The sequence below is a fragment of the Doryrhamphus excisus genome, chromosome 2 (assembly GCF_030265055.1).
Source record: "Doryrhamphus excisus isolate RoL2022-K1 chromosome 2, RoL_Dexc_1.0, whole genome shotgun sequence".
NCBI classification, from domain to species: Eukaryota; Metazoa; Chordata; class Actinopteri; order Syngnathiformes; family Syngnathidae; genus Doryrhamphus; species Doryrhamphus excisus.
The window spans coordinates 28,199,097-28,213,524 of record NC_080467.1 but is presented as its reverse complement, the minus strand read 5'-3'; the positions used below and the strand labels follow the sequence as shown (position 1 = coordinate 28,213,524).

The window sequence follows — 14,428 nt, the reverse complement described above, 5'->3', positions numbered from 1 at the left end:
TATTGAATCATTTATATTATATAATCATTATATATTGTTTAATGTGAATATATTTTATAATTAAAATCCTAATAACTGTGCGGGTAGTGTTTTTATGGTCTAAAAAGGAAGATAAACACAATTAATGCTACAATTATTTAATAATGTTATCATAAAAATTAGAAAATTTCCTTCAATTTTCCAGAATAAAATACGCCTTCAAATAATAAAACAAAAATCTATTTAAAAATAATACATTTTAGCAATATGTAATATTCAATTGGTATTTAAAAAGTATCAATAATAATACTGTTATTATTTGGTTATTTTTAGTAACTATATTCTTAGTAGTAGCATTAAATAAAAACATTGCTAAATTATATTATTATATAGATTGTAAATTGTATTAAATCATTTATATTATACAATTATTATATTTTGTTTAAAGTGAATATATTTTATAATTAAAATCCTAACATTGCTAAATTATATTATTAAATTATATCTTATTATATTAAATTATAATATTCATTAATAGTTATAATGTACATTGTAAATTATATTAAATCATTTATATTATATATTATTATATATTGTTTAATGTGATTATATTTTTATAATTAAAATCCTAACATTGCTAAATTATATTATTAAATTATATATTATTATTATATTAAATTATAATAATTAATAATTATAATGTACATTGTAAATTATATTAAATCATTTATATTATATATTATTATATATTGTTTAATGTGATTATATTTTATAATTAAAATCCAACTTTATTGTTTTAGCCAAAATTACGATGAACGTTTATTTGGCCTAGCCTGTTCCCAGATGTACTCACCAATGAAAATAATAAGATCTGGGATTACCTGGGAGAGAGAACGACCTCCTCAGCAGGAAGCACAGGACCCGTCAGAGGATGCAGCATCACTTCATCCCCGCCTTTCACTTTCAGGTTGTTCTGGACACACACGTGAAGGCCCACTTTCCCGGCAGGGAAGGTGGCGGCAGGCCATCCCAGACATACCTGCAGCACGGATGAGAATGAAGGGAAAAGAACACCTGAGAGGAAAATGAGCAGAAGATGAAGATACCTCCTGTCTTCCGCTTCCTGGACTGGTCAGGAGGACCGGCCTGCCGATGCTGACGCCTGCTGACTTTAAGGAGTTGAGGCTCAGCTGGGCTAAGGATGACCTGCAGATTTTGGGTGTTTTGTCCTCAGCTGTTGAAGAACAATAACCAATCAGACGTTTCTATACATGGGAATATTTCTCCATTTTTCTCAAGCTGCTGCATATAATGCTAATGAGCGCAGCTCTTGTCTGTTACCTTACTTTTACAATAGTAAAGAACTGTGTATAAATATGACGCATATATATATATATATATAGTTGGAATAATCTTATTCCAGATATGTCTTAAATGAAACGCTTACACGTGCAATTAAATGACAAAGTGCTAAATGTTTAACTAGCTTGCAACCCAAAACAAGTGACCGCTTTCGATATTCGTACCGTTCTCAATGAAATCAATGACGTTGAAATAGTTTCTGCTTTTTGTATCCGAGTTGGTCGAATCTTCGCCTTCATTTAAGCGCTTTGATTTGTTTTTGCTTTTCTTGCTGGACATGTTAGCAAGTTCGAAAAAGGGGCAGCATGTGAAAGAGCAAACATGTGTAAACACCGGCGTCACGAAAACTTCCGGGTCAAAGCTTAGCCTCGCCCCGTTTTACCGTAATGCAGCAAAAGTAAGGGCTTGTATTTTTTTCAGCGCTTTTTTATATTTACATTTAAGCATGTATATTAATTTTTAACATATATTAAAATGAAATTGAGTGTACTTGAATCTTTAACGTAGAGCAATTACGTCTAATCTTTAATATGTTATAGCTCCTGTTTCTTCTATGGCTATTTACGGTATTTACGCAACGTCAAAGGCGGAAGTTCATGTAACATTCATGGGCTACCCACCGTGTGGCATTTAAAGAGAACTTAATAAACATGGCAGCTTCCTTGCTTCTTTACAAACTTCTACCTGTGTTTCGCGCTGAGCTTCGCCGGAAGTGCCCTTACCGCGCGTTCTCGTCCACGATAGCTGTCAGTCAGTTGCACCGGGAGGAGGGCACCGCCCCCGCGTTTCTGACCGGTAAAGTGGATCGATTCGGGGGGGTGACGGTGGACCTGGCGGCCGTCGGTGTTCCGGAGGACATCAGTGAAAGTTCTTTTAGTGCGGTACTGAAAGGTTGGTTGTGTTGTGTTTACGTTACACAATAGTGACACAAAGATGCACGAGATGCAAGATCACGATCAAGGTCATGATCAATCTTGGACCTGTGTCACGTGTGCTGCAGAGTCCCTGGCCCGGTGGAAAGAGGAGGGCAAGGTGGCCGTGTGGCTCCGGGTCCCCATGGCATTGAGCCGCTGTGCCGCCAGCGCCGCCGCCCAGGGCTTCACCTTCCATCATGCCCAAGATCACCACGCCGTCCTGGCCCTCTGGCTGGGGGAGGGGCACAGCAGGCTACCCTGCTACGCTACGCACCAAGTCGGGGTCGCAGGTAAGATCGCAGAAACACCTTTGACCTTCTGGTCCAGGTCTCTCAGGGCACGGTATTTTATTGGCCATGAACATCTATACTATTACTATACTATATGCTATACTATACTATACTGTATACTAGTACTATAGTTGTACAACTATAGTTGTACAGCAGTCAGGGTATATTTGGGCTTGTCCGGTTTCTACCTAAGAGTTCAGGTACATTCTGGTCAAATCCTGTTTCGATTTGCCGAAGAGTGTGGTGTATTATTGGTATGGTGTATTATTGGTATGGTGTATTATTGGTATGGTGTATTATTGGTATGGTGTACTATTGGTATGGTGTATTATTGGTATGGTATATTATTGGTATGGTGTATTATTGGTATGGTGTACTATTGGTATGGTATATTGTTGGTATGGTGTACTATTGGTATGGTATATTATTGGTATGGTGTATTATTGGGATGGTATATTGTTGGTATGGTGTACTATTGGTATGGTGTATTATTGGTATGGTATATTGTTGGTATGGTATATTATTGGTATGGTGTATTATTGGTATGGTGTACTGTTGGTATGGTGTACTATTGGTATGGTGTACTATTGGTATGGTGTATTATTGGTATGGTGTATTATTGGTATGGTGTATTATTGGTATGGTGTATTCTTGGTATGGTGTACTATTGGTATGGTATGGTATATTATTGGTATGGTGTATTATTGGTATGGTATGGTATGGTATATTATTGGCATGGTGTACTATTGGTATGGTATACTATTGGTATGGTATATTATTGGCATGGTGTACTATTGTTATGGTATATTATTGGTATGGTGTATTATTGGTATGGTATATTATTGGTATGGTGTACTATTGGTATGGTATATTATTGGTATGGTGTACTATTGGTATGGTGTATTATTGGTATGGTGTACTATTGGCATGGTATATTATTGGCATGGTGTACTATTGGTATGGTATATTATTGGCATGGTGTACTATTGGTATGGTATATTATTGGTATGGTGTACTATTGGTATGGTGTACTATTGGTATGGTGTATTATTGGTATGGTGTACTATTGGTATGGTGTATTATTGGTATGGTGTACTATTGGTATGGTATATTATTGGTATGTGTACTATTGGTATGGTATATTATTGGTATGGTGTACTATTGGCTATATGTTTTTAGGTTATATTCTTGAATAGTCTCATTCTATCCAAGAGTTGGGGTATATTCTGGACTAGTCCAGTTTAGGTATGTCTGAAAGGGGGTGTATTATTGGCTAATCTAGTTTTTATTCCAAAAATATGGTATATTGCAAGGCTAGTCCAGTTTTTAATCTAAGAGTTAGGGTATATTCTGGATTAGCTCTGTTTAGCTAGGTCAGAGAGTAGGGTGTATTAATGGAAAAGTTCGGGTATATTCTGGGTTAGTCCAGTTTGGTGCCCCATGGCAAGGATTAGGGTATATTCTGGATTAGTCAACTATATCGCCCAATGGTGGGTCTATTCTTGATACCCTAGGGTTGGGGTATATTCCTGGTTAGTTCAGTTTAAATACCATGATTGGGACTAGGGTATATTCTATGCTAAGTTTGGTTGTATCCTTGTTTGTGTAGGGTATATTATTGGCGAATGTAGTTATTATCGAGGATCTAGGGTATATTCTGGGCAAGTCCAGGTGAGGGTGTATTATGGGTATTTGATTTTTTATCAGCGTTATAGTACATTCTGAAGTTAGGGTATATTCTGACTGGTTGTGTATACCTTAGAGTTAGCATACTATTCTTGGCTAGTTTTTCTTTTTTACTCTTAGATCTTATTCCGGCTTAAGGTATATTCTAGATTATCCCAGTGTGTATCTATGCGTATCACTGTGTATACCTTAGAGTGTATTATTGGGTATTTTAGTTATTATCCACAAGCTAAGGTACTGTACAGTATATCTTGGGCACTTAGTTATGGTATATTCTGGAAGTTAGGGTACATTCTGGGCTAGCTGTGTATGCGTTGGTGTTAGCAGACAGTCTATCCTGGGCTAGTTTATACTTTTAGTTTAGATCTCGTCCAGGGTTAGGGTATATTCTGGACTAGTCCTGTTTGTATCTCGGAGTTAGGGTGTATTATTGGCTGGTTTTGTGTATACCTCTGGTTTTGGTATATTCCTGGCTTGTTCTGACTGTATACAAGTTCTGATTCGGGTATTTTCTGGTCTTGTCTGTGCTGTTCCTTGACTTTGTGTATATAAACTTACCTAACCTTGTAGCCGCAGTTTGTGTTGTAATGACGTCGGTTGTCCAGCAGAGGGCGGCAAAGCTTGGTTTCTATGAGTGTTGTGATGCAGGGACCCTGTGGAAGCATGTCACAACATGTCTGCAGCATCTATTAAAAGTCTCCATAATGTTCAATATCCCGTACAGAGAAACACTTAGCATGCTTAGCAACCAACCAGTTGGAGATATTACTTTTTATGTTTTCATAATTCATCTTCTGTGTGAAAGAAAAGAGCTTCAAAAGTGTCTCCAGTTGAGTATTCTGCAGTCTGTCACGTCCTGGAAGCGACGCCAACCCCGGCGTTGCGTAGCAGCAGAGCAGCACCTTGGATTTTGGCTCCGTCGGGACGGCAAATGACATCAATTTCCACAGGGACGTCCAAGTCGGGGCCTTAAACACACCGCTCTTTCACGCTTGTGTGAAGTGCATTTAAGGAGGACGGATCAGCAGCAGGAAAAGTTGCTCGTAAAATAAACAAAAAGTTCAGTCCATTCACAAAGTCCAGTTGAGTCACACTTACTGTTTTTACTCGTGTCTAAATATTATATATTATAAAATATATTTATGGACTCAGTGGGTGCTTTTAAAGGGGTAAAAAAAATGTAAAAAAAAAAAACACAAATAATGTACATTTTTATTGTTTTTTTAAAAGGTGCAGTTGTGGACGAGTCCAATGGGAAGGTGCTCGTGGTGCAAGACCGAAACAAGGTATTTGCTGCAGTATGAATGAGTTCTGCTTCTTACAACAGATTGAAAGGTCTACAAAGGTTTTTTTAGGCCAGGGGTCTCAAACACGCGGCCCGTGGGCCAAATGTGGCCCGCAGGACACTAGTTTGAGGCCCCCCGCCTTGATATGAAAGTTTAATGTCAGTGCGGCCCGCTCAAGTTTGATACGGATGCTGTATGGTATCATGTACCCAGAAAAAATGATTACGTTTGATTAATGTTCATGTTAAAGGTTAAATAACTGTTAATAGTTATCCTCCCTATCCGTGTGGAAGTGGTAAGTTTTTGGCTATTTAAGTTGAAAGGAAATAACTCGAAGGCTACCGTTGAGGTCGCTAGCTCTCTAGTTTGCGAGTTAGCATGTGTCTCAAGACGCTGCAGTTGCGCAATATGTTGTAAATAAAAAGAGTATAAATGTGACTATAGTCGTGTTTTGTCATGTCTACAGGGCTCTAATAATGCTTTGTTCATTTTAATGTGAAAAAAATAATTTGTCTACCCACCAACTATATGTGGTTTCTTACGTTTTTATTATTTGCCGTTTTATTATTATTATTATTATTATATTTATTTATTACTGATTGATTGATTTTCTTTATTCTTGATTTGTTTATTTATTTTTCATCTTATTTTGTGTAGAAAAATAAAAAGTAAGATATTTGAGAACAGTGGAATGTTTTATCAGAGCTTTTATTGTAGAAAATCTGAACCAAAGCAAAGTTTATTAATTTTTCTGTTTTTAATAAATGCATTTTTTTCGTTTTTTTTTGGAAAACCTGATGCGGCCCAGTCTCACCCAGACCCTAGCTCCAGTGGCCCCCCAAGTAAATTTGAGTTTGAGACCCCTGGTCTAAGCGATGCCACAAATTAGCTGACCCCAAGCAAACATGTTGTTTACCCAGACCATGAATGCACCACACTCACCTCCCCAACCCGAATGAGAACACTCTTAAGGAGGGGAAAAAAAAAAAAACACTCCACTCATTTGTTTGCTTTCCCAGGGGGCCAAAATAACAACTCCACCCGTTCTGAAAAGGAAATAACGACCTCGTTGATATCAGTGACTCTGCTCAGACGTTAAACCAGAACAGAACTTAGGCCTCACCTAACAAAAAAAAAAGACAAAAATGCATGAAAGTCTCAAATGATTTAATCCAAAACCACAACATCAACAACAAAAACTCTGCTTTCAGTGTCAAAAAGTATTATTTTCTTCATTGGAACATCTCCAGCAGTAAGAACGCCTTTCAAAAAATAAAAAATAAAAAATAAAAATGGTGCATTTGTGTTCCTCGTACAAATCTAATGTGTAGTTTACAAAAATAATATCTATACTCACACACACCATGACAGTATCATTGAACCAGCAGCATATTTTGGTCTTAAATATCAAGGATAAGTGGTGAAAGGTGTTTTTTTTTGGGGGGGGGGGGGTGTACCTCACATCTTCTCACATACTGTATGTACATCTCGAGAATATTCATCGCAGTTTCAACATAATCAGCGGAAAAATCTGCTTGCTCGCCGGACCATCTTCTGTTCGATATCTTTTCAAAACAAACAATTCCAAGAATAAAGTCGTAAATTTACGAGAAAAAAATAAGTTGGTATAAAATAAGTTGGCATGCGGAGGAGGAAGTGGGAAGGGCTAGCTAGCCATGCTAATGTTTTGCTGCCACGTTATAAATAAAAGCTTACCTGAAGCGAGAGGAAAGTTTCGTTCCTTCCCGAAGAACTGTACTCTGTTTTCCCTCTGACATGTAATTTTACGAGTTTATTTTCGTAAATTTACGACTTTTTTTCCCCTCGTAAATTTTTTTTGAACAATTTTTTTTAAATGTACAACTTTTGAGAATAAAGTCAACAACTTAATTCTAGTGAATTTATGACTTCATGTAACATTATGACTTTTCGTAAATGCACAACTTTTTTCTCGTAAATTTAAAATTTTTTACGAAAATAAAATTTCAAATTTACGACTTTCTGAGAAATTTTCACCTTTTTCGGAAAGACATTTTTCTTGTAAATTCACAACTTTTTTCCAACTTATTCTCGTGACAGTACAACTTTTTTCTCGTAAATTTACAATTTTATACGAAAATTTAATTTCAAATTTACGACTTTCTCAGAAATTTTCACCTTTTTTGGAAAGACATTTTTCTTGTAAATTCACAACTTTTTTCCAACTTTATTCTCGTGACAGTACAACTTTTTTCTCGTAAATTTACAATTTTTACGAAAATAAAATTTCAAATTTACGACTTTCTCAGAAATTGTAAAGACATTTTTCTTGTAAATTCACAACTTTTTTCCAACTTTATTCTCGTAACGGTACAACTTTTTTCTTGTAAATTTACATTTTTTTACAAAAATAAAATTTCAAATTTACGACTTTCTCAGAAATTTTCACTTTTTTGTAAAGACATTTTTCTTGTAAATTCACAATTTTTTTCCAACTTTATTCTCGTGACAGTACAACTTTTTTTTGTAAATTTACGACTTTATTCTCATAAATTTATGACTATATAAGTTTATTACTTTTTTTTTTTTTAAATATTCTGATGTTTTTACAACCATATTCCAGAAATGATAAAATTTGTAATTATTAATGATGGAATAATATAATTGTTTTCACAAGTGTAAAATCCTATGCAGCTAGCATCAAGGCTTCAAGATGCTATAGTGTCAACTGGCTCCTCCCACTTCAAACCATGTGACACACGCCTCAAAAAAAAATTTAAATGTTATTTCAACAGTTTTTCCGCCAAACACTAGCGCTCTAGCGGCACTTCATTGCTCACCACGACTACAAAACAGGGAACTAAATAGCTACTCCAACTAGAGTTCTCAGGTTGTACTCAAATGTAGTAATATGTAAATGTACTAATATGTAAATGTACTAATATCCATATCCGATGTTGCTTCTTGTCAGAGTCTGAATGCCTGGAAGTTTCCTGGCGGTTTGTCGGATCCAGGAGAGAATATCGGTGAGTTTGTTAGCAAAGCCGCTAATACAGTACCGGTGAGTACATTCAATGGAGGTGCATTCGATGCATGCAAAAAAAAAAAAAAAAGCAGCTTTAGTGTCCGACTTGTTAGAAAAATCGACACCCATGTCGCTCTTTCACCCTACAGGAGCGACGGCGGTACGGGAAGTCTTTGAGGAAACGGGCGTTCGCTCCGAGTTCCGATCCCTGCTGAGCATCCGGCAGCAACACCAGCACCCGGGCGCCTTTGGCATGTCCGACATGTACATCATCTGCCGCCTCAGCCCGCTCAGCTACCGCATCGACTTCTGCCCCCACGAGTGTCTGCGATGCGAGTGGCTCGACCTGAACGAGCTAGCCCGGACCGCCCAGACCACGCCCATCACGTCCCGCGTAGCCAAGCTGCTGCTCCACGGTCTGGAGCGCGGCTTCCAGCACATTGACCTCACCATGGAGGAGCTCCCGTCCGTTTACTCTGGGATGTTTTACCAGCTTTACCACAGACAGATTCCGCAGTCTTAGTCGTGGACTTGGTTTTCTTTGGGCTCGGGTGCTGTGCACTCACACAAATTATCACGACTGCCCACTCATGGACTTTAACGCCGTTGAGCCCATTCATGCATTTCAGACAAACAGTGCATTTGACAACCGGATTTTCTATCATCCCAACTCAGCAAATAGCAACAAACTACGTGGGGCAGTGCCCCTACACTTGAAGGAACTGAATAAAAAGTAGGCAATTTTTGCAGTTTTTGAGATTGTTCAAGTCCCGGTTGGAGCTGGATGTGTTATTTGGTGCCGGATCGTTGCGGGTTCGGAATTAGTTTGCTTTCGCTTTTTAACACTGAACAACTAAAAAAAAGTATTTCAAACCAATCATGTTCCAAATGAATTATGTGAAAAAAAGCACGTTTTTATGAAAACTGACGGAGATACCGTTTTTGGATCATTGACAGACCTCAAGTCCTGTTACATTCACGTGCACAAAACTTGAAAAAAAAAAATAAGACCGGGGGCTGTTTTTTTTGTACAAAAGAATCAACAGTCCCGATTCCACAAGTTCCCCAATCGGTGGCTTGATTGACAGCCATACTCAACACTCTGACCACTCATAAAGTGTGCTTGAACGCCCCCAAAGTAAATCCTTGATCACGGTTAATCATTTCCGTAATAATTTTTTTCCACAAAGTAGCATAGCTTATTTCTAAATTGAATATTTTAAACACAATTAGAGCCCTCTAGACAAGAAATAACACCCCTATGGTCACCTTTAAACTCCTATTATCCAACATAGTAGACATAGTATAAGACTCAAACATGCTAGCATTGGGAGAAACCCTCGTACTTTTTCTACTTCCTCCAGTTTCATCAATGTAACATTACTGCCACCTAGCGACCAATGTCGAATACGACATACTACAACACGGATGCATTTTCTGAAAGCCTTATATTTGCCATTTTTATGCTTAAGTTAGGCTAACAAAATTCATAAATTTACATAAATATGTTAAGAGTAACGATGTATGAACTAGTGTATTTTTCAGCAACCACGATGGAATCAAACTGGAAAATTAGCATCACAAAGTGGCGAGGGATGACTGTACAGAATTTGTTCATTGTTCATTGTTCTGCGCGCCTGCCATGAACAAATAAAACTATGAGTAAATCAAACAAAAACACGCAAAATAATGATGATCTGTCCATGGTGTCCCAACTCGAAAAGAACCACTTGTTAGCCACACTGAACAAAATAATAATATGTCACAAACCCAATCCTTGGGTGCGGGTATACAAAAACCAAGCTAGCGCTCTATTTAATTTGACCAGGCTGGTGAACCACCCCCCCCCCCCCCCCCCGAAAAACTGAATGAACCTACTTTAGGGGCATAGTCGTATTTGATGAGTTGGGAGAAGAAACCCTCTAAGCTAACTTCTAAGCTAGCTCCGTCACCGGACTGAACGTCACTTTGCCTCGGGATCGGTTTTTGTGTTCCGGTCCAGTGCGGTGCAAAGACTGCAAGACACTTCAGGAAATTCCGAGTCCTCTTAAGTGTTCGAAGTTCAAAAAAACGTGTGTCAAGTGAAGTTGTCTGCAGTACTCTGCAGTAAAAAAAACTAGTTCCCATAGTTTCGAAAAGTCAAGCAGGTGGGGGTGGGGGGTCGGGGGGGGTCATAAAAGATCACAGCTACAGTACCTTCCTTCACCGCCATCAAACCGTAGACGTTTGTCCAACCTTAGCACTTGGCGGACATCGGTAGAAACAGTATCGCCTTCTGACCCGGTCCGGTTTTGCTTCCAGACTTGTACTGGCCGGTCCTCTTCAGCGCCACGTACATGCTAGGGTATTTCCTGGAGCGGTAGGTGTTGTAGTTGTTGCTCTCCAAGCGCTCCAGGAAGTAGCATTCTTCCGTTGCGCGTCTCTGAAAGCGAAAACGAGAAGAATTAGACAAGAGTATCTGGATAACTGGTTTGTTTTTGTTTTGAGTTGTTGCAGGGGTGATGAATAAAGACACTCTCTATGCATGTGGTCCTTTGCTGTGTTTTAGCTTTAGCGCTTTTGGCTATTAAACCCATAAGTATGCAGAGAGGGGTCTTTAAGCGCTGATCATGTATTGACGCCCTCGGGATTCGAACCCCAGAGTGGAAACATGGCTACCGTGTTAACGATGTGATAGATGTAGTCGCTCACCGCTCCAAACAGTCGTCCGTCTCTGTTCATGGCCAGATAGCGGTTGGCGGAGATCCCTTTGATGACCACCTCCCCCACCGAGGTCGCCTGCAGCTGAAGTGTTACTAGAAGGGAAAAAAACGTAGTACAAAGTACTCACACTGTATACAATAGATTCTATTGTGTTGTTCCCACAGTGGTACATTCATTCATTCATTTTCTACTGCTTTTCCTTACGAGGGTCGCAGGGTGTGCTGGAGCCTATCCCAGCTGTCTTCAGGCGAGAGGCGGGGTACACCCTGGACTGGTGGCCAGCCAATCACAGGGCACATATAGACAAACAACCATTCACACTCACATTCATACCTATGGACAATTTGGAGACACCAATTAATTAACCTAGCATGTTTTTGGAAGACCTCACGGCTAGGAGACCAGGGTTCAATTCCACCTGTGTGGAGTTTGCATGTTTGCATGCGTGGGTTTTCTCCGGGTACTCCGGTTTCCTCCCACATTCCAAAAACATGCTAGGTTAATTAGCATTACTCCAAATTGTCCATAGGTATGAATGTGAGTGTGAATGGTTGTTTGTCTATATGTGCCCTGTGATTGGCTGGCTGGCCACCAGTCCAAGTGTACCCCGCCTCTCGTCCGAAGACAACTGGGATAGGCTCCAGCGACCCTCATGAGGAAAAGCGGTAGAAAATGAATGAATGTTTTTGGAATGTGGGAGGAAACCGGAGTACCCGGAGAAAAAACCCACGCATGCACGGGGAGAACATGCAAACTCCACACAGAGATGGCCGAGGGTGGAATTGAACCCTGGGTCTCCTAGCTGTGAGGTCTTCCAAAAACATGCTAGGTTAATTAATTGGCGACTCCAAATTGTCCATAGTTATGAATGTGAGTGTGAATGGTTGTTTGTCTATATGTGCCCTGTGATTGGCTGGCCACCAGTCCAGGGTGTACCCCGCCTCTCGCCTGAAGACAGCTGGGATAGGCTCCAGCACATCCTGCTGGGGAAATGCGGTAGAAAATGAATGAATGTTTTTGGAATGTGGGAGGAAACCGGAGTACCCGGAGAAAACCCACGCATGCATGGGAAGACCACACAGAGATATCCGAAGGTGGAATTGAACCCCAGTGGTACATTTGACCCGTATTATCACACAGTGATAAATTATGACCCACTTATGACAAACAATTTGAGTCGTAGCTGGACACCGAGTTCCCATCCCCGACTGACAGCGTTCCCGACTCCAGTTCCTGGGTCTGGCCGTACCAGACGGGTTTGCCCATGCATGGATTATTATATCCGTGCTGCCTTTGAACCCACTTAGTTCGTTTCCCGGGGTTTCTGTCAACACAGGACTCAAGTCTAACCGCGGCTCAGCGGTCGAAATCACTGAAGCGGTTCGATTCCGAGGTGAGGAGCATTGAACCGATCCCGTGTTGCCGAACGCCAAACTTTGGCAACTCCACTGCCATTTTCAACAGAAGTAGCATTGATGGAGATCCCATTACCAAAATAAAAGCATCACGTGAAAAGGTTCATTGAATAAACAATTCCAAGCTAAGTGTGCCTTTCCGAAACGAATCCACACTGATAGCTCTGACTCATTGCTATATTGAAGCTTAACTCAATTCCCTTCAAATAACTCCTAGAATTCCAATCAGGTATTTGTTTAGGTGAAGCTATTTTCCAAATGTCACACTGGCTCCCTGAACAAAACATTTCCCAAACATTCATTTTCCTCAGGAATTTTCATAGCCGCCTCCCTGCGTCCCTTCCCCTGATGCGACCATTAAAAGAATTCACTCTTTGATCCTCATAGACCACAAACAATGGCGGATGCACCTGTGGCGAACCTTTGGTGGAAAACTGATACGGTCGTACAATTTAAGTCATTTTATTTGTAGAAAAAGCTACTTTTTAAAATAATTTTTGACTATTTTTTTTGTATTTTGTATTTGTAAATAAAAATACGTGAGGACAACAGTTTCTGTGGGTTGGTGTACCTGGTGGGATATTATGTAAGGTGGCTTGTACGTCATTGTCCCTTTAAGTCTTCGTAATCAGGAAGTCGTGTCTAAGGACTGTTTTTGTGTTGTGTGACGTAAAGTGTGACTCAGCTTGATCATCCCTATTTGCTAAAAACACTTTCATTGATGACGGAACGCCGATATTCCCAAAACTCTTCTGTAGAAAAACCACAATGCCGCTCTGTAATTTCCATACAAGCTAAGCTCTTAAGGAAGAGAAAAGTCCAAGTAAGAACTTACTGTAGGGATCGCTCTTCTCCCGGATTCCGTCTACTGCGCCGTCCGGTTTTATCCTCAAGAAGAAGCCCCCGTTTTTGCAGTACAACCTCTTGGGATCCTTGAAGGTTCCGGGGGGGAAGCCGCCGTTGCCGCCGTCTTCAGGCGTGGTGGGAAGCGTTGTGATGTCTCCTGTGGCCATCTTCTCCTCGCTTCCTGGCGACTGCTAAGTCTGTAGCCCCACCGTAGGCCTCCCACCTCCCGCTAACGTCCCTCCTCCCCTCTTCTGTGGAGCTTCACACTCACACGGGGGGGTCGCAGGGCCTCGGGTGCCCCTTTAAGGGGGGAGTATCGCTGACAAAAAGCTAAAGCTAAAGTTTGCATGTGCTCGCCTGCTGAGTGTAGAGCTGCTCTAATGGTTTTGGGGGGGTGGATGGTCTTGGGAGTCTGGTTTAATCAAAGCAGCTGGCTTAGATCTGTGTGCAAGGCTTTCCCCGTTTGGGCCTCAGTTCGCATGCGCCCTGGTAGCACCAACGCACTCGCAGAGTAAGCTCACGCCCACCAGTGCAAGGAAAGTGGAGGGGGGGGAGGTGGATGTGCAGCTTTTTTGCTGTGACCCTTCGGCAAGCATGCCGACAGAACCCGTGTGTTCATTCATACGGGCTGCTCAGCATTCCCAACTTGATGTGGAGTTATTTCAGGAGGAAGTCCTTAGGAAGCTGAAGCTGAAAAACTGAGCAAATCGTGTCCCGTCATTAAGGAGTCCAGATAACTTAAAGCAGGGGTCTCAAACTCAATTTACTTGGGGGCCACTGGAGCTAGGGTCTGGGTGAGACTGGGCCGCATCAGGTTTTCCCAAAAAAAAAAAAAAACGCATTTATTAAAAACAAAAAAATTTAAGAAACTTTGCTTTGGTTCCAATTTTCTACAAGAAAAGCTCTGATAAAAAAATTCCACTGTTCTCAAATGTCTTAATTT

General features: G+C 40.4%; 3 protein-coding genes across 3 annotated transcripts in view; 1 reads left to right on the top strand and 2 right to left on the bottom strand.

The window, feature by feature from the left end:
• The window catches only part of afg2a (AFG2 AAA ATPase homolog A), a 104,866-nt gene extending 103,188 nt beyond the window's left edge, over positions 1–1,678 (bottom strand). The window contains exons 1-3 of the mRNA XM_058052798.1: positions 1,506–1,678; positions 1,086–1,213; positions 861–1,018 (exon numbers count right to left, since the gene is read on the bottom strand). Of these exons, the coding sequence (XP_057908781.1) occupies positions 861–1,018; positions 1,086–1,213; positions 1,506–1,620 (401 nt within the window). The 5' untranslated portion in view covers positions 1,621–1,678. The remainder of the gene's footprint in view (positions 1–860; positions 1,019–1,085; positions 1,214–1,505) is intronic.
• Positions 1,679–1,945: 267 nt separating this feature from the next.
• Positions 1,946–11,170, top strand: nudt6 (nudix (nucleoside diphosphate linked moiety X)-type motif 6). The gene is made up of 5 exons (XM_058052916.1): positions 1,946–2,232; positions 2,342–2,545; positions 5,462–5,517; positions 8,468–8,522; positions 8,671–11,170. Exons 1-5 carry the CDS (start codon positions 1,992–1,994, stop codon positions 9,042–9,044), a joined length of 930 nt encoding a protein of 309 aa, XP_057908899.1. The 5' UTR covers positions 1,946–1,991; the 3' UTR covers positions 9,045–11,170.
• fgf2 (fibroblast growth factor 2) lies at positions 6,191–14,296 on the bottom strand. Its single transcript, XM_058052998.1, has 3 exons — positions 13,475–14,296; positions 11,213–11,316; positions 6,191–10,943 (listed from the first exon to the last, which is right to left on the bottom strand). Exons 1-3 carry the CDS (start codon positions 13,650–13,652, stop codon positions 10,758–10,760), a joined length of 468 nt encoding a protein of 155 aa, XP_057908981.1. The 5' UTR covers positions 13,653–14,296; the 3' UTR covers positions 6,191–10,757.
• Positions 14,297–14,428: the final 132 nt, after the last annotated feature.

Bases quoted from the DNA above. Each gene is read 5' to 3' on its own strand.
- fgf2 (XM_058052998.1), bottom strand. From the start codon at position 13,652: ATGGCCACAGGAGACATCACAACGCTTCCCACCACGCCTGAAGACGGC. The intron at 11,317-13,474 runs GTAAGTTCTTAC...TTTCCCTTCTAG, and splicing joins GGAGAAGAGCGATCCCTACA to TAACACTTCAGCTGCAGGCG. The intron at 10,944-11,212 runs GTGAGCGACTAC...TTTCGCTTTCAG, and splicing joins ACGGACGACTGTTTGGAGCG to AGACGCGCAACGGAAGAATG.
- nudt6 (XM_058052916.1), top strand. From the start codon at position 1,992: ATGGCAGCTTCCTTGCTTCTTTACAAACTTCTACCTGTGTTTCGCGCT. The intron at 2,233-2,341 runs GTTGGTTGTGTT...CGTGTGCTGCAG, and splicing joins TTTTAGTGCGGTACTGAAAG to AGTCCCTGGCCCGGTGGAAA. The intron at 2,546-5,461 runs GTAAGATCGCAG...TTTTTTTAAAAG, and splicing joins GCACCAAGTCGGGGTCGCAG to GTGCAGTTGTGGACGAGTCC.